This window comes from Nycticebus coucang, chromosome 19 (assembly GCF_027406575.1).
Source record: "Nycticebus coucang isolate mNycCou1 chromosome 19, mNycCou1.pri, whole genome shotgun sequence".
Lineage (NCBI taxonomy): Eukaryota > Metazoa > Chordata > Mammalia > Primates > Lorisidae > Nycticebus > Nycticebus coucang.
In genome coordinates this window covers 57,764,987-57,786,743 of record NC_069798.1, presented here as the reverse complement: position 1 = coordinate 57,786,743, position 21,757 = coordinate 57,764,987, and the positions used below count along the sequence as shown (strand labels likewise).

Sequence of the window (21,757 nt, the reverse complement as noted above, 5' to 3'; positions counted from 1 at the left end):
AACAGTAAAACATAAGTGTTAAATTACTTTAGTTAATTTCTTGTTTGTTATAGATATAACTATGCCTACAAAAAACAAAGGATATCATTCTCACATTCTCTTGGCTTATTTCTTAAATATGTATTAGATAACTGTTAACATTACTTAGTTTTACATGGCTTACATTTTTCTTACTGTCAATAATTTATATAGTTTGTTAGTCTTGATTGTCTACACATTTGACAAATGAAATGGAAATTATTCTTTTTGAGTTTTGAGGACTTTCTGGAGCAGCCTTAAGCAATCAAGACTATAGAATAGATGCTGTCAGTGCATCTGTTTGTTTTTGTTTTTGTTTTAAACCAATAAAATTGTCTCATCAGCACAGGGACTCTGAAGAACGCTTGATATAAATATGAAGCTTCTTAGCAGTTTTGTTATTCATGAATCAAGCTGGCTAATTCAATGCTGAAATAACTAATATTAACATAAATTTACATGTTCTTGATGAATTTAAGCTAGAACTAGGTTTAGCATGTTATGCATATGCCATAATAAAATTTTTTTCTTCTGCTTCTTAAGAATAGTAGAAATCTCACTTGTAGTTTTGCTTAGTATATTTTTGCAAGGTATTTACATGAATTTAACAATGAGAACATTTATGCCTTGGCACCATCACATAAAAGATGGGTGGAATAAAACACTGGTGAATGACACGTATGTTCCTACATCTTTATTATGGATGATATTTTTCGAAGGGATTTTAATTAAGATTTATATATATAAGAGCTAAGAACATGTGGAATGAGAAGTAGAAGGCTCATTTAAGTGGTGTTTTGTATATCCTTATATTTGTATGTGTGTGTATAGTAATCTGATCGTGAAACTAGTACAATGGAAAACTAAATATAATGGGAGAGAACTGAGACAAAGGTGACAAAGTTAAGGCTTTAAAAAAGTCTGCTCTTTTGACTTTTAATACCTTACAAGTCACTGACATTTCTTCCTGCATGTCATACTGACTCTTTAAATTTAATATGTCTCACATTGAACCCAGCAATTCCTTTTCTTCCTATTGAAAACTGGCTTCTAATCCTGTTTTCTTTATTTAATACATCATTGAAGCCAAAGTCTATCCATTCCTCACTGCCATATCCACATGTCAGATACCACTGATATATCATCTCTTCTTTCTGTCCACATTTTTACAGCCTCATTGTCTATGTTACTAAACATTTTCTTACAACTCGTAAAAGCCTAAGAGTTAAGGTAGTGGTACAGTTTATGCTAATGACTGTTTATTAGGTCCATAAAGCCAAGGATAAGTTGAATATAACCACCAGTGAGAGGATTTCAACTGCTTTTCTTAAAATATGTATTGAACAAAGAAAAGCTATGTTAACATTGTTTTATTTTGCATGACATAAATGAACTTTTCTGAATATCAATAATTTATCTAGTTTTTCTGTCTCAATAACTGGGTTCATCAACAAAACCTTGTGTATTTTGGATGGATATTGCTAAGAGGGAATATCTGGACATGGAGATTCCCCACTGGTTGATCTGTTAAGAATAATTTTGGCTGCGAGCAATGAAAATCTAATAGCAGCTGAGAGAAATAGAATTTATGTGTCTCACAGACTGGAGTTAAGAGCTTGGGCTTCTTTAAAATTAAAAGTTTTGCTCTGTGAAAGATTCTGCTAAGAGGATGAGAAGACAGGCTACATACTGGAAGGAAATATTTGCAAACCAGGAATGGAGAATATATAAAGAACTCTCAAAACTCAACAAGAAAAAAACAGTTCAATTAGAAAATGAGTAAAACACCTCAAGAAGATGTAAGGCTGGCAGATAAGCCAATGAAAAGTTGTTCCGCATCGTTAGCCATTAGGAAATGCATATTAAACCACAATGAAATGTTATTACACGTAAAAAAAGTAGGGGCATCACCAAAAGCTGGTAAGGATGTAAAGCTGGTAAGAATGCTTTCATACATTGCTTAGGAAAATTGTCCAACTATTCTGAAAAGAGTTTTACAGTTTCCTATTAAACTGAACATGCAGCTGCCAGATGACCCAGCAATTGCACTCTTGGATATTTTTTCTAGAGAAATGAAATTACATGTTTATACAAAACACTATACACAAATGTGTATAGGAGCTTTGTTTATAATATAAACAACCCTGACGTCCTTCAGTACTTGGGTGATTAAGTAAACCATTGTATAACCATACAGTGGAGTACCATTCAGCAATAAAAATAAATAATAGTGGTGCACACAACACCTTGGATGAATCTTAAGAGAATTATGCAGAGTGAGAAAAATCAGTCCCAAAAAGTAACAAAATGTTATATAAATGATCTCATTTGTTATGTAAATGACTATATAATTCTTGAAAACAGAGATAAAGATGTGTAACAGTTTGCTGGTTGCCAGGGGTTAGGAATTAGGCAGGGGGTGGTAAAGGGAGGATAGATACAGTGAGAGGTCCTTGTGATGATGAAATATTCGTATCCTGACAGTATCAATGCCAATATCCTGGTTGTGATACTGTACCATGGTTTTGCAAGGTGGGGGAAGGGTACAGGGGTGGGGGGAAGGGTACACAGGATCCTTCTGTGTTATTTTTGTAACTGCATGTGAGACTACAATTATTTCAAAAGTTGAATTTAAAAAATTATAATTCATATCCCCTTCATTGCACCGAAATAAATTTTCAGAGTTTTTTAATTTCACTAGATTTAAGGACTGTAAGTGTTTTTTTTATGCATGGGTAAATTGTATAGTGGGGAAGTCAGGGCTTTTAGTGTACCCGTCACCCGCATAGTGTACATTGTAGCTGATGTGTAATTTTTGATCTCTCACACCCTTACCATCCTCTTCACATTTGAGTCTCCAAAATCTGTTATACTTCATACCACTCTGCATGATTACGGATGTCCATCACTTAGCTCCCACTTAACAAGTGAGCACATGTGGTATTTGTTTTCTGTTGCTGAGGTACTTCACTTAAGATAATGGCTTCCAGTTCCATCTAGCTGCTGTGAAAGATACAATTTCATTCTTTTTTATGGTTGAGTAGTATTCCATGTATGTGTATATCACATTTTCTTTATCCACTCATTAGTTGATGGGCTCTTAAGTTGATTCCGTATCTTTGCAATTGTGACTTGTATTGTGGTAAACATATGAGTGCATGTGTCTTTTTGATGTAATGACTTCTTTTCCTTTGGGTCGATCCTTCATAGGAGGGTTGTTGGATTGAATGGTAGGTTCACTTTTAGTTCTTTGAGAAATTTCCATATTGTTATTCTAATTTATAGTCCCACCAACAGTGAATATAAGCATTCCCTTTTGAACTCATTAGCACCAACATGTGTTTTTTTAGTTTTTAACAATGACCATTCTGACAAGGGTAAAGTGTTACTTCATTGTGGTTTTAATTTGTATTTCTCTTATGATTAGCAATATTGATCATTTTTTCATATGTTTATTGGCCATGTGTGTATCTTCTTTAGAAAAATGCTTGTTAGTGTCTTGTTCACTTTTTAATGGGATGTTTCGTTTCTTTCTCTGATTTGTTTTAGTTCCTTGTAGATACTGGATATCAGTCATTTTTCAGATGCATAGTTTTCTAATACATTTTGAAGTCCAGCTGATCTCTGAGGGATGGTCACCCATGATAATGTGAAAAAATTCTATCTTGTTGAAAGTAGTATTTTTAGAAGCAAAAATACTAACAGAATATTGCATTGTTCGATTATTCTCCCTTGGATTTTAATATGTGTTTGAAAAATGTTCCTATTGTATAGTATGTAACCTGTTCAAATTTTTTTTCCAGTCTTTTTCTCCTCGTTCTCATCATATCAGACACTATGGCTCTGGTAAGGCATTACTGAGTTGTCAGTATGAATAAGACATAGAAACTAAGTGCTAAGTTCATGTAATCAAGAGAAATATGAATGTTTTTATATGTGAAAAAAAAAGTATACATATTGTAAGAGATGTTACCCGTGTATTACTTTTTAAAGTTGAATTAAAGGTACCATTACTGGTCAAGCATACCTAGACATACTGTGCACATCCATTTTACCTGTAATTTGTACACTTTGGGGGAATGATCAATTTTACTTTTAACAGGAGCTCTTAAAATGTGTGTACATTTTTTTGCTACTCTGTGTATCAGCTATTTCTTCTGCCAGACACTCTTTCCCCAACTTCCTCTTTCATCTGACTCCTACTATTTATTTATTTATTATATATTTTTTCCTTTTCATTTTATCAACATAATTTAAGTGTGCCACAGAAGTTTAACTAGGTTCAAGTGTGCCATGACTGACTCCTACTTTTCACTCAGGTTTTACCTTTCACTGGGAAGCCTTCCTTTCTACCCCAGAGTATGTGCCCTTCCTCTGTGCTCCCATAATTGCCTGTGTTTTCTAATGACACTCATCTCTCACATGCATGTGCACATATATAAACACTGATAATTTGATGGAACAATTCACTAGGTTATATGCCTTATGAAGGGGAATTTTTCAGCACATAGTGGTCAGTCAGTAAATATTCATTGCCAAATAGATGAGATAGCTTCTTTCACTAACGTCTGTAGTAGTTCATGTCTTTCATGAAAGTTGGCTGGTTCTTCTTTATTGACAGATATCACATTTGCGTCCATTGAATTGAAATGATTATTCTGTTTCTGACTTTTTGACTATTGTTCATTTTAAAGTGAGCAAAAAGTTTAGTAAATGGAATATTTTTGTTGATTCCAGTCAGATAGTTGTCCTGAAGGGTTATAAATCTGTAACATACAGTCATAAAACAACTTTGTTTTTAGACCGAGTCTAACTAGCTTTGTTTTTTAATGGAGCCATATTTTGTTTTATTCTATAGCATTTTTTCTTCTTGGTCAAGGAGTATGGCAGCTGGCTTGATATTGGAACAAGGTATAGTAAATATAGTCATGAGATGTTCTATTGGGTGATTTTTGTTACTATATAAGCATCACGGTGCACCTACACAAACCTGGGTGGTATAGCCCACTGCGCACCTAGCTATATGGTATATAGTTGATTGCTCCTGGCTACCAGCCTGTATAGCATGTTGTTATATATAATGCTCTAGGCAGTTGTAACACAAATGGTAAGTATTTGTGTTTCTAAGCATAGAAAAAGCACAGTAAAAATACAGCATGAAAGATATTTTTTAAATGGTATTTTTTATAGGGCACTTGCCACGAATGAAGCTTATAGGATGGGAAATTGCTTAGGGGTGAGTCAGTGAGTGAGTGAGGGGTGAATGTGATGGCCTTCTACATTACTGTACACTTATGCTATATGCTGCATTTATGAAAAAATTATTTTCTTTCTTCAATTATGTATTAACTTTATCCTACTAAAACCTTTTGACTTTATAAACTTTTAAATGTTATTTTTTTGACTTTTTAAATAACACTTAGCTTGAAACAAACACATTGTACAGCTGTACAAAAGCGTTTTTTCTTTAAATCCTTATTCTATAAGCTTTATTTAATTTGTTTGTTTTACATTTTAAATGCTTTTGTTAGAAGCTAAGACAAGCACACATTGGTGTAGGCCTAACAGGGTCAGGATTATTAGTATCACCGTCTTCCACCTCCACGTCTTGGCCCCCAGGGGAAACACTCAGGGAAGCTCCCTGTAGGACCTAGTTCAGACTGTTTTACAGGTTACTTATTTTTAATAAGTAAAAGGAATACATTCTAAAATAATGATTAAAACCATAGTAAATACAGAAACCAATAATACAGTCATTTACTACAAAGTATTACGTACTGTGCATAATCATATGTGCTATACTTTATATAACAGACATTACAGTCAGTTTGTTTATACCAACATAAGCTCAGATATAAGTAATGCATTGCCCTGCCAACATTACAATAGCTGTGATGTCATTAAATGACAGGAATTTTTCAGCTTTATTATTATCTTTTTAAAATTTTTTATTTTTTAGAGACAGGGTCTTACTTTATCACCCAGACTGGTATGCAGTGGCATGATTATAGCTGGTTGTAAGGTGGAACTCTTGGGCCCAAGTGATCCTCCTCAGTCAGCTCCCAAATAGTCAGGAGCTGCACACCTAGCTCATCTATTATAATCTGACGGCACCATTGTTGCAATACATGTGGTCCATCATCAACTGAAATGTCATTATGTGATGCCTGACTATGCTCACATAAATGTTCTTAAGCATGCAGTGAAAAAAAAAAAAAAGTAAAAATCTTAGTATAGAAGGTGTCACTATGATTTTGAGGTAGGCATAGTAAGTAGCAATTGACATCTCTTCAATTCTTGTCATTGACACATTAGTAAGTGTTTTCTCGGTATACACGAGCGGGGAAGATAGATGTTGAGTCTGCAGAGAACTAAAAGACAGCAGAAGATAAATTAATTGCTTGAAGCTGGGGTTTTGAAGTAGATCACTCTAGTGTTTTGTGTCTTTTCTTAATCTCTCAATCTCTGTTTATAGAAATAAGGCCGTTTAGGTTGTAGTGTGAATTGTATGTGGTGGTTTAAATTCCATGTAATCATTTAGAATATTAGAACCTTTAATATGAGAACATTTTAACATGTGCTACCTATAACATTATTTGAAGTATAAGCTGAACAAGGTCAGTTTCCTCTATCTTGTTATTTGAATGTCTTAATTGTCATGATCTGCTAAATTTCTTCTCTTTGAGAAAAAAGAAAACAAAGTCTATCCTTTTGTTTCCCCCCTCAAAATTAATTCTGACACAGATTCTAGATCTGATTTGAATCTCTTACATGCCATATTTGCTTAGCACATAAAAGGTACTTTATAGATCATTGATTTTTGTTTTCATTTGTTTCTTAAATTTGAAAGCTTAGGGGAAGCTTTGATATCTCCTTCTTCTTACCAGCTGTCTTTTCCAAAGTGTCCAGACAGATAGTGGGTCACTGGCTTTAGATCAGTACACCTGGATTTGAATCCTGTTTCTGCCACTTTTAAGCTATGAGATCATTGGTGAGCAACTTAATCTCTCTAAGCCTCCTTTTCTCTTACAGTCATTTGGAATGAATTAATTGATAGAAAGCATTTAGCATAGTGCCTGGCATCTAATAAGCATCAAGAAATGTCACCTACTACCATTGTTGTTATTCTGTAGTTTTCTGTAGCCTGTTTACAGTCTATCTCCATTCTCATACCAAGTCTCAGGCAACACTAATTTGCTTTCTGTTCTCTACATAATTGCTTTTTATGGACATTTTCTTTGTTTTTTCTTTTCTTTTTTTTTTAATTAGTAACAAGGGTCTATCTATGTTGCCTTTGGGGAGTCTTGAACTCCTGATCTGAAGCAATCCTCCTGCCTCAGCCTTCTGAGTACCTGGGACTGCTGGTACTACAGAGTGCAGCAAACAGAATCCTGTAATATATAATCATTTGTATCTAATTTATTCCACTTAATGTAATTTTTTCTGGCATTCATCTATATTGTAACATGTAAAAAATACTTTGTTCTTTTTCACTGCTGAATATTGTTCTATTGTATGGACATACCACATTTTGTTTATCCTTTCTATAGTGTTAATATTTTACAGTATTTATTGCTTTTCTTTGTTTATGAGACTCCAACCTCCGTGCCTGGATTCCCCTGTGGAACCAAGGTCAAATTGAGCTTTCTTGGATTTGATCTTAAAGCTATATGCTGGATAATTTGTGCTCCCTCACTCATCTCACCTGTGACTCCTGTGACTCCAAGCTTTAGTCTTGGGTTGGGGAGTAAACAATCTTATAACATGAAATTGTGACCATTATATCCAGTTTATTGCGTTGAGGATTTTAATCCCAGGAACTGGTACAGATTTTGAAGTGTCCTCAGAGGCCTCAAAGGAAGGGTAGAGTTGAAAATTTCTATGGTAATTATGAAGTCAGCTTTAGACTTCTGTGACTAAACTTAGCATAATTTGTAAAAATCACGTAAAAAGAAATGTATCACAAGCTTAGTATAAAGAATACTGAAAGCATTAAGAAAAAATAAGTTACTCATAATTCATTATCTCAGAGAAAATCACTGTTCAGTATGTTTTATATATGTCCTTTTAGCCTTAATTTACATACAAACTTATACAGGGATTTTTTAAAAATTTGTTTATTATAGAAAATTTAAATTTTCTATAATAACGACTCCCCCAAGTCTATAAGTACTTTTGAAAACATGAAGGTTAGTGTAACTAGAATGGTGTGAGGAGAAACACGGTAGGGAGAGAGTTCAGAGAGTAGGCATTTGATATCACTGTAGCCCTGAAGGCCATTATAAAGAATTAGGAATTTATTCTACCTGTAAGAGTGAAACATGAGACTGTTTACAGGAAGTGATTTTACTTCACATTTTGAAACAATGCTCTGGCCACAGTGTGAAGAATACCTTGGAGGGATCAAGAGAGGAGCAGGAAGATTAAGAGGCTGTTGTAGTATTCTAAGCTACAGATGATGGATCTAAAATCCTACACTTAGATTAGTGTAGCAATTTAAAATGGTGACAAGAGGCTTGTCTTAGAAAATGTTTTAAAAGCGAGGTTGATAGAATTTGTTGTTGGATTAGATATATTGGGAAGAGAAAAAAATCAAGGATGACTCCTAGGTTTTTTGTCTTGAGTAACTCAGTGAATGGTAAAGCCACTTTCAGAGATAGAGAGGACTTTAAGAGGAGTGAGTTTGGTGAAGGAAGGTGTGGGAGATTAAGAACAGGTTTTTAGATTTATTTAAGATGCTTTAAATTGGCATGGTGCTGGAGGGAGCTAAGAGAACTTGGGAGAGTTTTTGGTTTGTTTTTAGGATGAAATTACACGTTTGTATGGTAAAGAATATGTTCACGCAAAAGGGGGGAAATCAGTGATATAAGGAAGGAGGGGATAGTTGGTAAAAGTAACACTCCTTAGTAGGAAAATTGAGATAGGATCCAAAATAGAAGTGGAGGAGCTTGTTTTAGACAGGAGCAGGCACAGGAGATAACGGGCACAGATATGGGTGGGTTAGCAGGGAGAGAAGTACTTCCCATTCTGATGCTATGTCAGTTTCTTCTCAATAGAATAAGCAAGTCATCTGCTGAGATGGGAGGAAGGTGACAGAACATTAAAAAGAGATGACAGGACATGAAATGGTTTGGCTCAGAGATAGAAAAGTAATTCACAAGTGTGCAATCAAGATTGAGGCATTGACAAGAACCAAATCTCCTTTGTGTTCATAAATTTAAAGTGAGTCCAACCAGAACAGCTGTTTTCTGTGATGATTCCTGTATCTTCTTGTGTGACAGGGTATATATATTCTTCATCTATATTGTAGCATGTTGTTGTTCTGACTGTTAATTCTAATGCCAGGATTATGCATAACTTTATGTTTCAATATCTTGCAGGGCTAGTTTTATTTTATTTGCATAGAAATTCTTTTCGTTTAAGAATTTTTGTTTTGTTTTTTAGCATGTAATTGTGATTATATTTATGACTTTTAGGAGAGTCAGATTTAAATCCAGATTAAACTTACTGGAGTAATATAAAACAAAAGAGGATATTATGATATCTCTCTTTTTTTTTTTTAATTGTTGGGGATTCATTGAGGGTATAATAAGCCAGGTTACACTGATTGCATTTGTTAGGTAAAGTCCCTCTTGCAATCATGTCTTGCCCCCAGAAGGTGTGACACACACCAAGGCCCCACCCCCTCACTCCTTCCCTCTCTGTGCTTTTCCTTCCCCCACCATGACCTTAATTGTCGTTAATTGTCATATCAAAATTGAGTACATAGGATTCATGCTTCTCCATTCTTGTGATGCTTTACTAAGAATAATGTCTTCCACTTCCATCCAGGATGGAAGGATGTAAAGTCTCCATTTTTTAAAATAGCTGAATAGTATTCCATGGTATACATATACCACAGCTTGTTAATCCATTCCTGGGTTGTAATCCATTTAAGCTGTTTCCACATTTTGGCAATTGTAAATTGAGCTGCAATAAACAGTCTAGTACAAGTGTCCTTATGATAAAAGGATTTCTTTCCTTCTGGGTAGATGCCCAGTAATGGGATTGCAGGATCAAACGGGAGGTCTAGCTTGAGTGCTTTGAGGTTTCTCCATACTTCCTTCCAGAAAGGTTGTACTAGTTTGCAGTCCCACCAGCAGTGTAAAAGTGTTCCTTTCTCTCCACATCCACACCAGCATCTGCAGTTTTGAGATTTTGTGATGTGGGCCATTGTCACTGGGGTTAGATGGTATCTCAGGGTGGTTTTGATTTGCATTTCTCTAGTATATAGGAATGAGGAACATTTTTTCATATGTTTGTTAGCCATTTGTCTGTCTTCTTTAGAGAAGGTTCTATTCATGTCTGTTGCCCATTGATATATGGGATTGTTGGCATTTTTCATGTGGATTAATTTGAGTTCTCTATAGATCCTATTTATCAAGCTTTTGTCTGATTGAAAATATGCAAATATCCTTTCCCATTGTGCAGGTTGTCTCTTTGCTTTGGTTGTTGTCTCCTTGGCTGTACAGAAGGTTTTCAGTTCAATGAAGTCCCGTTTGTTTATTTTTGTTGTTGTTGCAATTGCCATGGCAGTCTTCTTCATGAAGTCTTTCCCCAGGCCAAAATCTTCCAGTGTTTTTCCTATGCTTTCTTTGAGGATTTTTATTGTTTCATGCCTTAAATTCAAGTCCTTTATCCATCTTGAATCAATTTTTGTGAGTGGGGAAAGGTGTGGGTCCAGTTTCTGTCTTTTACATGTGGATATCCAGTTCTCCCAACACCACTTATTGAATAGGGTGTCTTTCCCCCAAGGTATGTTCTTGTTTGGTTTATCGAAGATTAGGTGGTTGTAAGATGTTAGTTTCATTTCTTGGTTTTCAATTCGATTCCAAGTGTCCATGTCTCTATTTTTGTGCCAGTACCATGATGTTTTGAGCACTATGGCTTTGTAGTACAGACTAAAATCTGGTATGCTGATGCCCCCAGCTTTATTTTTGTTACTAAGAACTGCCTTAGCTATACGGGGTTTTTTCTGGTTCCAAGCAAAATGCAGAATCATTTTTTCCAAATCTTGAAAGTACGATGTTGGTATTTTGATAGGAATGGCATTGAATAGGTAGATTGCTTTGGGAAGTATAGACATTTTAACAATGTTGATTCTATGAGCATGGTGTGTTCTTCCATTTGTTAATATCTTCTGCTATTTCCTTTCTAAGGATTTCATAATTTTCTTTATAGAGGTCCTTCACCTCCTTGGTTAGGTATATTCCTAGGTATTTCATTTTCTTTGAAACTATGATGAAGGGAGTTGTGTCCTTAATTAGCTTCTCATCTTGACTGTTATTGGTGTATACAAAGGCTACTGACTTGTGGACATTGATTTTATATCCTGAAACATTACTGTATTTTTTGATGACTTCTAGGAGTCTTGTGGTTGAGTCTTTGGGATTCTCTAAGTATAAGATCATGTCATCAGCAAAGAGGGAGAGTTTGACCTCCTCTGCTCCCATATGGATTCCCTTTATTTCCTTGTCTTGCCTAATTGTATTGGCTAGAACTTCCAGCACTATGTTGAATAGTAAAGGTGACAGAGGACAACCTTGTATGGTTCCAGTTTTAAGAGGAAAAGCTTTCAGTTTTACTCCATTCAGTAAAATATTAGCTGTGGGTTTGTCATAGATAGCTTCAATCAGTTTTAGAAATGTGCCACCTATGCCTGTACTCTTCAGTGTTCTAATTAGAAAAGGATGCTGGATTTTATCAAATGCTTTTTCTGCATCTATTGAGAGGATCATATTATCTTTATTTTTGCCTCTGTTAATATGGTGGATAACGTTTATGGGCTTGCGTATGTTAAACCAGCCTTGCATCCCTGGGATGAAACCTACTTGATCGTGATGTATGACTTTTTTGATGTAATCTATTGGCTGTAATCTATTGGCTAGGATTTTGTTGAGAATTTTTGCATCTATATTCATGAGTGAGATTGGTCTGAAATTCTCCTTTTTGTTTGGGTCTTTTCCTGGTTTTGGTATCAGGATGATGTTTGCTTCATAGAATGTGTTGGGGAAGATTCCTTCTTCCTCAATTTTTTGGAATAATTTCTGCAGTACAGGAATAAGCTCTTCCTTATTCTGGTGTGAAGCCATCTGGACCAGGGTATTTTTTGGTTGGAAGCTTTTTTATTGTTTCTTTGATCTCAGTGCTTGAAATTGGTCTGTTCAGGAGGTCTATTTCTTCCTGGTTAAGTCTAGGGAGAAGGTGTGATTCCAAATATTGACCCATTTCCTTCACATTGTCAAATTTCTGGGCATAGAGTTTCTGGTAGTATTCAGAGATGATCTCTTGTATCTCTGTGGGATCAGTTGTTATTTCCCCTTTATCATTTCTGATTGAGGTTACTAGAGATTTTACTTTTCTATTCCTCGTTAGTCTGGCCAATGGTTAATCTATTTTATTTATTTTTTCAAAAAACCAACTCCTTGTTTCATTAATTTTCTGAATGATTCTTTTGTTTTGAATGTCATTGATCTCTGATTTGATTTTGGATATTTCTTTTCTTCTACTGAATTTAGGCTTAGATTGTTCTTCTTTTTCCAATTCCATAAGATGGCTTGTGAGTTTGTTGATGCACTCTCTTTCTGTTTTTCGAATGTAGGCATCTAAAGTGATAAATTTTCCTCTCAAAACTGCTTTTGCAGTATCCCACAGGTTTTGGTAGTTTGTGTCTTCATTGTTGTTAGGCTCAAGGAAGTTAATGATTTCCTGTTTTATTTCTTCCTGTACCCATCTGTTATTCAACAGAAGATTGTTTAATTTCCATACTTTGTGTGGGTCGAGCATTTTTGTTAGAGTTGAGTTCCACCTTTAGTGCCTTATGGTCTGAGAAGATACAAGGTAAAATTTCAATTCTTTTGATTCTGTTGATATTTGTTTTGTGTCCCAGGATATGATCAATTTTGGAGAATGTTCCATGGAGTGATAAGAAGAATGTATATTCTTTATCTTTGGGGTGGAGTGTTCTATATGCATATATCAAGCACAGTTGTTGTAGGGTCTCATTTCTCTTAGGGAGAAAAAGCTGCTAAGTGCAAGCTGGAAATGTCCATCCAGCATGGACCTCCTGTTTCCCAGATGCTGAATAGTGGAAAAAAAAAAAAAAAAACTGCTAAAGTAAGCTTCAACTCAGAGAGAGGTGCATTCCTCCTTATTTGAGCTGCCAATCTGTGCTGACAACAAGCATGTCCCAACAGAACTATCCAAGTCCCCAAATCCCTCTCCCATCCAGTGAGCTCCCCTCTCCCATGTAACAGCCTGTTAGCCTGTAGTTTTTACACAAAGTTACCATTGGGAAAAACAAGGTAAAGAGTATGCAAGATCTCTCTGTATTATTTCTTACAATCTCATGTGAATCTATAATTATGTCAAAATAAAATGTTTAATTAAAAAAAATTTTCTTAGTTCCCAAGCTATAAAACAACAGGCTATACAAGAGGTCCAACGGTACTGGGTTATAATAACTTACTAACATTGGTGTCACTAAACTTGATATACAACATCCCCACTGCTAAATGTGACTCTTTAAAAAAAACACAAACAAGCAAACAAAAAAAAAAATAAGACATAAGTTAGATTTGACTGAAGGGTTTTCTTTCTAGGTCAGGAGTCTATCCTAGACCAGAGTTAGATTTTTTTAACATAATCTTTCTAATTCTTGCTTTTTAATTAGCCAGCTTTTCCTTTTCTTTTTTTTTTTTTCAGCTTTTCCTTTTCTACTTCAAACTTACTTTACAAGGTGATTCAAGAGAAGGATTCTAAGAATTTCCCAGCCAGTGCCTCGCCTATTAAACTTTATAATTAGACATTCTTACTTAAAAGCCATAACATTACAAAAATAAAAATCACACAAAATAAAAGGCCTTCTTTCCTGCGTTTATGAGGCTTTGCCTGTGGGCAAATATCTGATAACATGCTAAAGCTATCTTAGAGTCAACGATTGGACATGAGCTGGATGGTGGGCAGCTCACCTATTGGGTTGAGTTATTGGGAAGTTGGGAAGGAGACCTCTAAGGCCCCTTATCTCTTTCCCTCTTTGTTTCTAGGTCCCTCTGGGTCAGTGGTTCTCAACCTTCCTAATGCTGCAATGTACTTTCATTGTTAAAAAGGGGTCACGACCTACAGGTTGAGAACCGCTGTTCTAGGTGATTGGCTTTTCTGCTCAGCACCCAGCAATTACCTTCCCTAATGTCTGTCCCAAGACCTTGTTCCCTGGGGCTTGCTTTGTGGGATACTCCTAGGTAGGGGTTCTCGAAATAGCCCCATGACTCCTCTTCTGTCTGCTGTGGGTAGATGACAGGAAGGGGCAGAAAAGATGGTCCCCTTTCATTACACTAGCCTGGTCATAGGCCTACTAAAACATTTTTCCCTCTATTTGCTGAAAAATATGAAATGTGCAAATCTGTGATAGAGTTAGATAGCTAATTATGACGCTGATAGGAACTGAAAATAGATAACTTGCCAATGTGCAGTGCAGCTCAGCCTGGGCAGGAGGGGGCAGTGCTGTGCTAGCATCACCACGGGAGGCCCCTGCTATGTTGCACATTTGTCACATCTATATCCTGTATTTCTTTCCATATTTCTGATATGCTCTGTGTAGACATTACAATCACTGTGTTTAAAAAGGAAAACTGAACATTTTCTGTTGCCAATAGATGAGAAACTAAGACTGAGTAATTTTAATAGTTTTCGTTATTCTTTTTCCAAAAGCCTGTAAAGCAGGAACTTCCATTGTGAGATTAATAAAGGAATTTGTTCATTTTCTGTTTGTTTCAATTCCTTGATTAAAACGTTCATTTCACTGGAATTTGAGTTTGGGTAGTGCTTATCCTTCTTTTGTATCTGGTAGTTTTATCAAAGTACTTCTAACTTACTTCAAAGCATGAGAGGGTGATGCTCTAAAACGTCCGAATACTTAGCCTGGGAACATCTCGGGGAGTCAGTGGATAGAATTCAAAGGATTGAAGGATTGGAAGAGGATAGTTTTTTAATATAATTTTAGAAAAAAAATTGTCTTTTTTTTCCTAAAAGCTTTTTAAATTTAATTTCCACTGGTGACCAAGACACAGATACTGCTAAGACCAATTGTAGACATTATCATAACCTATTACAGTTGTTCACTATTTCAGTGTAATGGTAGCTTGTGTTATTAGGGATTAAAAATTAATACATAAGTAATATGCACTATTAATTCTTAATACATTATTGAGGAAGTACATAAGTTACTCACATATTATTAAACTATAAAAATTTTGCATTTTAAAAAACATTTTGGTATCTATTTTGAAATCATTGGACCCTTCATAATTCTACATATCTATCCATTGTAGAACATCAGAGGAATTGTATGCTTTTCCTCATATGTATTCTTCCTATCTGTATCATGTTTCTTTCTCTCCTTATGCAGCATCAGCCACTATGTGATTGTCATGTCCATGACCATCTTTCTAGTGTTTCTCAATGGCCTGGCACAGCTGCTCACAACAACAAAACTCAGCCTACGTGGCAAACACAAAAGCCATCTCATATGATGTTGCTGGAGCCATCGTTCAGCATCTGGATGCTGTTTCTCCTCCTTCTAAACTAAAATCTCATCGAGGATTCAGTAAGAAGATGGATATTGCTAAAAAAGTATGGGCTACTACTGTAATGAAAATGTGTACTTGGAAACTTGAATTTACAGGTTATGTGGAATAAAGGAGCTTCCCTTTTCTTTTAGCTTTCACAGGCATGAAATAGTGATTCTGTGGAAAAGCATAGGAAAACACTGTTCTTTTGTATTTTTTTGGTTTGTTTGTTTGTTTTAGTTGGCAGCTCTTCTCAGTTTTGTTCAGAGCACCTGCAACAATCTGGTCCCCAACCATACAGCTTCCCATATCCTCAAAGGAGAGCATTTGCCTGTGGGGGCAGTCTTGGCGGTATCCAAAATCATAGCTGTGGCTGAACTTGAAGAAATCACCAGGTGGCACTATAAATATTTATCAGCTTTCAGCACTGGTTTTGTGGTAGTCTAACTATTCAACACCATCACTAGAAAGACAATCAGGGTGTGTTATTTCAATTTACTGGAGCTTCAGTAGAAAAATGTTTGCAGGTGTTTGCCATTTGTCTTCGGTATGCAGTAATGCTGTCTTATGCTGCTCAGTGCTGTTTCCAGGGTTTTCATTGTCAACCAGCTGGATGCAGGTTTAACCTTCACTTCTTCATTTTCGGATTATCATGGAATTTCTGGCAATATAAATGTAAAAAATGCTTTTTATTTGTGTCTTGTCTATATGAAAAAAATTAAAAGTAGTTTTTAATTGTAGACTCAACAGCTGTTACCCCATAGCTTTTTCATTTATTATTTCGACAGGATTCTTTAAATCAGTGGTAAAACTTTCTGATGATATCATAAGAATTTGTGTTGAAATTGTTATTCCTCCTAGTTGTGAGATTCTAGCCCAAAGACCTAACATCTCTTTAAATTATATTTCCATTTGTAAAGTGATTCTAATGGGCAAAATGTTTGGGGAAGAATTTTTGTTTGGACTGTCCAGAAAGAGACCTTTACATATTACTGTAGAGTCTGGCCTTTTTCCCTTGGTGTGCCAGTTTTTGGCTGATACTAAGCTTTGCTGGTATGAGACCCCTTCAAAAAAAAATTGCTTTTGAATTAAATTATAGCTTTATTAATTCACATTAATTACAAGGAAGCCCTCTACAAATTACTAAGATTTTTCAAATTGGCAGGTAAGTAAACAAATAAAATTTAGAGGGCTCAAAAATCAGTTTGGCGAAGTTTAATTTCTGTTTATGATAAAGTATAGTTATAATTTATTTGTAATAATAATACTTCATGGTACAGCAGTAAAAGCATAATAGTATTTTTTAAATTGTTTGTTGTCATACAAGACCTCATACATTAGTCTGTACTATAAAATCTAAATGGGCAACTAAGAAGCCACAGTAGCAAATGATGATATTGGCAGAAAGAGAATTATAAACTTTCATATTATCTCAGAGGATTTTTTATCTTTTTTTTAATTCAGATGTCAGAGAAAACTAGCTTTCTAAGCACCTATGGCTTAACTCTTTTCATATCCAATTTTGTCTTTCATCTTTTCACAGATTTTCATACAGTGAAATTAACAAATATTTTATTACAACATTGTAAAAAGTGCTCGGTGCTTTATCTTTATTTTGCTTTTCGAAGTATGTCTTTTCTTAATATTGTCCTTTCAGGCCAGTTTGAGTTTACAGAAAAAGAAAATACACCTGTAGCCACAGGCTGCCCTTGCTGTACTGTAACCAGACCCTTCAGAATCACCTGGGTACGGGCCTTTTCTGTTTCAGTGTTTCTCGGGTATCTAAAAATGTTTTGAAATGTATATTTTTATATTGAATAACAGAGAAAAAATAAGATGTAGGTGAAAAGTATTTCTGTTTGAAGCCTTTATTTTTTCATTCTACCTATGCCATGCTAGATTTCCAAATCAAAATGTAAATGTTTTCTGGTTAACATTGTTTAAATTAGGAATATTATAAGAGTTAAAGTGGGCATATGAAGTTGGGGAAATGTTTAACAACAGACAGGTCATGCCATGTTGCATGGGCCATAAATAAATTTTGGAGGGAACAGTAAGGCTTTAATTATGGCAGGCTGTTCATAATTTGCCAGTAGGTCAATTCACTATATTATAATATTTAGTGTGCAATATTGAACATAAAGTGTTTTATTTTTTAGGAAAAGAATGTTATGAATAGTAGTCATTTTTATAATAATGTCTTCAAAATTATTTACTAATGATGGATTGAAACTAGAAATTCTATTCATCAGTTATAATAGTATTTCTCATGAGAAACTCCTTCCATATTTTAGACAACTCAGATATTAGGAACATTATCTGTATCAACCCACCACCTCCTCTCCCACCTTTATAAACCTGTTTCGGTAAGCTTTTGCTCCTCCTTTTTGATGTATAACTATGCCATTAAAACCATGATTTCTGATGAGGCTGGCCTAGAGGGAATGAAAGGGATTGCCTGGAGGCAGGCATAGCTGCCCCTCCTTGGGAGAACCAGATGAACTCCTGTGTACACGTCAGAGTCCACCTGGTCGGGAGAATGAAGCTAATTCACCTCAGTCATTTGGAGAGGAGTCACTTTAGATCAGATCTGAGGACGCCTTTACGCAACCCAACATAAGTTGGTCCTTTTTCACCTCTTCTTAGATGTTCTTTTTATGTTAACATTCCTTTTGGTCTCTTTAAAATGTTTTAGAGCATTTATGGTGATTACACTGTATTCTCTCAGTATTGTAGTAGTGGCTTTGTAGCATTTGTCATTTTTGCATTAGCATAGTTTATAAAAAAAAAAAAGAGGGTAGGTAGGATTTCTGCACTTAATATTCATTCTATAAAGAAATAAAAAGAACATTTGAGATGTATCACTTATTAATTTCCTGAGATGTGCTAAATGGATTACAATTGTTGCTCATCTTACCACTCTTACAATTGTAGTGTTGTTAGAGCAACTTGAGGTTGTCACCAGAATAATTGAAGAAAACAAAATTTTAGGAAGAAAGAGAAAGTATTTATTAATGACTTGCACAGCAAGCCAGGTCCTGTTCTAGTGACTGCAGGCACCTTGGAAAGTGCAGCCTCTGGGTATTATACACATGTTTTAGGTGTATCTTCTGCTTCTTGGAAGTCTCCCAGAGTCTTAATTAACTCTGTTCTCAAAACAGCCCACATGGAAGGTCTTAATCAGCCTCATTCCCATAACAGCCCAGGTCAGCCTGACCCAGACCTGCCCCAAATAGCCTACTGCATCTATCAACTACCAGGGGTCCTCAAACTGCGGCCCGCGGGCCACATGAGGCGGAGTGAGTGTATTTGTTCCCATTTTGTTTTTTTACTTCAAAATAAGATATGTGCAGTGTGCATAGGAATTTGTTCATAGTTTTTTTGTTTTTTTTTTAAACTATAGTCCGGCCCTCCAACAGTCTGAGGGACAGTGAACTGGCCCGCTGTTTAAAAAGTTTGAGGACCCCTGAATTATTCTACCCTGTCCATATCTACCTAACAGTATTTATTTGTCACATAGCAGCATTTCTTAAAGTATGGCCCTGAGAACATTGGTTCCTTGGTATACAATATGTGTATATGTCATAATAAACAGGGTTCTTTGATCAAATACATTTGAGAAACACCTGTGAAGGTTACATAGGTTTTAGTACTAAGGGGATATAATTTGCTTTGTGCATGTGGAAGGGAGAAAGATAGCAGCATGTCCAAGGTTTGCACTTGCTTGACTGCAGACAACATTAGGGTCTCCGTTCTGATTGGTAAACATTCTTCAGAAATGTCTCCAGCATACTCTTACAATAACACTTCAATTTGTCGCAGTTTTAAAAATAAGGTGCTATTTGCCTAATTGAATTGTTTTTTTTCCCTGAGAACTGGGAACTTTTAATTTTAACCCTTAATGTGGAAACACTTAAAAATGTACCAGCAATTTTGCCTGACTCTGTAAATTATTCCTGTCAGCACTAAATTTTTCATGTGGCACTCTTGAGTTCTAGCAGATTGCATCCTGTACACAGCTCATTTTACAGCCTTGTCATAGTTTGGACTAAACCTTTAGACTTTATATTTTTACCTTTTTACTTGAAAAATAAATTCACAACAATATCAGCTTGTTTTCTTTTGAGTTGACACTGTAAAGGGTGATCACTAGTTAATCTTTTTAAGTGGTTTGTTACAAAAAGCTTATGATAAGAAAACATCAGTGATCAAGATTTTCTTTGACCTCAAAGGGCTAAAACTTGGGTAAACTCATGAGAAGATAAATTCTTTTCACACAAACACTTAATTAGCTTGACTTGTACCATCTACCGCTTGCATCAAATATCAACATTTCCATGAATTTGTAAATTTTTTTGCTGTAATTAGACAATCTTCAGTGGACTTGACTAATATGACTTTGGAAGAACCAACAAAGATGAATGTAAATCTTATAGACATTCATTAATTTTTATCTAGAATACTTCAATGTTCCTAGAACATCCAGGAACAATGATCATTGTACTAAAAGTTCTTCTTATAATGTCCTAAAAGTTAGAAACCAGAAAATCAAATCCCAATTTGCTTGATGTGCTTCTGCCTGCTTGTCTTGTCCTATCTCTTATGTTATTGTGATTGGATTTATTTTATAAAATATCATCCCATCTCAACCAGATGATCACTGTTAAGATCAACAGTAATAAATTATGTTGCTAGTACGTATCTTGGGCATGATATGATGAGGGTGGCTCTTTACCTCTATGGACTTTCTCCCCAAAACTTTTATAACGCCAGTGTAATCACAAAAAAACAAAACAGATGAATCTTAACAAAGGGATATTTTACAAAATACCTGTCAAGGTCATGAGAAACAAGGAAAAGCTAAGAAAATGTCTGAGCCAAGAAGAGCCGAGAGAGACATGATTACTATGTAATGTGGCATCCTGGGTGGAATTATGAAACAGAAAAGGACATTGGAAAAAAACTGGAAGGAAAGGGGAAAAAAGGAAATCTGAATGAAGTATGGATTTTAGTTAATGAAATGTCAATTAGTTCACTGATTATGAAAAATGTACTTTAGTAACATAATAGGAGAAACTGGGTAAGGGAGTGTATGTCAACTCTGTACCATCTTTGCAAATTTTCTATAAAACTATTCTAAAATAAAGGGTAATTTAAAATTATATATTACTGAATACACAATAATTTTACATGAATGTGTAAGTGACATCCCAGCAGATAAGCAGAGGGGTGAAGGGGTGGTTTGTGTTCCTTAGTTTTCCTTGTTTCCACCTTCTCTTATTTTCTCTCTGGGGCTCTACTCCTGTGACTCCCCTCTCTGAGCCATAATAAAACCCAGTATGACATGTATCTTTCTTACTGAATTAGTTTCCATCAGTTATTATAGTAATACATTTTTACTTCGTGAATTTCCATCAGTGATTATGTTCAACACAAGTATCATTTAAGTATGGAGTGGTAGGTTGTGCCTTTTCTCAGCTTTCCATCTTCCTGGGCCTCGATTGCTAGCCTTGTGTTTCTGGCAGGAGCTCAATGTCTTTTGTGATTCTTTTCTTAATCACAGTTGACTAGTTTAGGGGTGCATATTTGACCCATGCCAGATCAATCTGAGTACTTTTGCAAGATTTTCAAGCTGGAACTGAGAGGAAATTTCTAAAATGTAAAGCTCAGGTGCTATTGGTGGTCAAGTTTAATTAAGTGAGATATTCCACTAACCTTCCAATAAGTAATCTCTTCCAGAAAAAAAACAAGGATTGATTTTCTTGGCATTGCTAAGAACACAGTGAATCATGACAAGTCCAAAGCTCCACTTTAAATGTTTATTTTTGTACACACTCTTTTACTTTGTAAGTTGGAACTCAGGGCTCGGTGCCTGTGGCTCAAGCGGCTAAGGCGCCAGCCACATACACCTGAGCTGGCGGGTTTGAATGCAGCCTGGGCCCGCCAAACAACAATGATGGCTGCAACCAAAAAATAGCTGGGCGTTGTGACAGGTGCCTGTAGTCCCAGCTACTTGGGAGGCGGAGGCAGGAGAATCGCTTGAGCCCAGGAGTTGGAGGTTGCTGTGAGCTGTGATGCCATAGCACTCTACCCAGGGGGACAGCTTGAGGCTCTGTCTCAAAAAAAATAAAAAA

The 21,757-nt window shown here is 35.6% G+C and overlaps 1 protein-coding gene across 3 annotated transcripts in view; it reads left to right on the top strand.

The window, feature by feature from the left end:
• The window catches only part of PIGN (phosphatidylinositol glycan anchor biosynthesis class N), a 111,509-nt gene extending 91,090 nt beyond the window's left edge, over nt 1–20,419 (top strand). For all 3 annotated transcript variants that reach the window (XM_053571633.1, XM_053571632.1, XM_053571634.1), the window contains 3 exons: nt 3,822–3,864; nt 4,877–4,929; nt 15,464–20,419. In XM_053571633.1, coding sequence (XP_053427608.1) covers nt 3,822–3,864; nt 4,877–4,929; nt 15,464–15,587 — 220 coding nt within the window. In that variant the 3' untranslated portion in view covers nt 15,588–20,419. The remainder of the gene's footprint in view (nt 1–3,821; nt 3,865–4,876; nt 4,930–15,463) is intronic.
• The last annotated feature ends 1,338 nt before the right edge of the window (nt 20,420–21,757 follow it).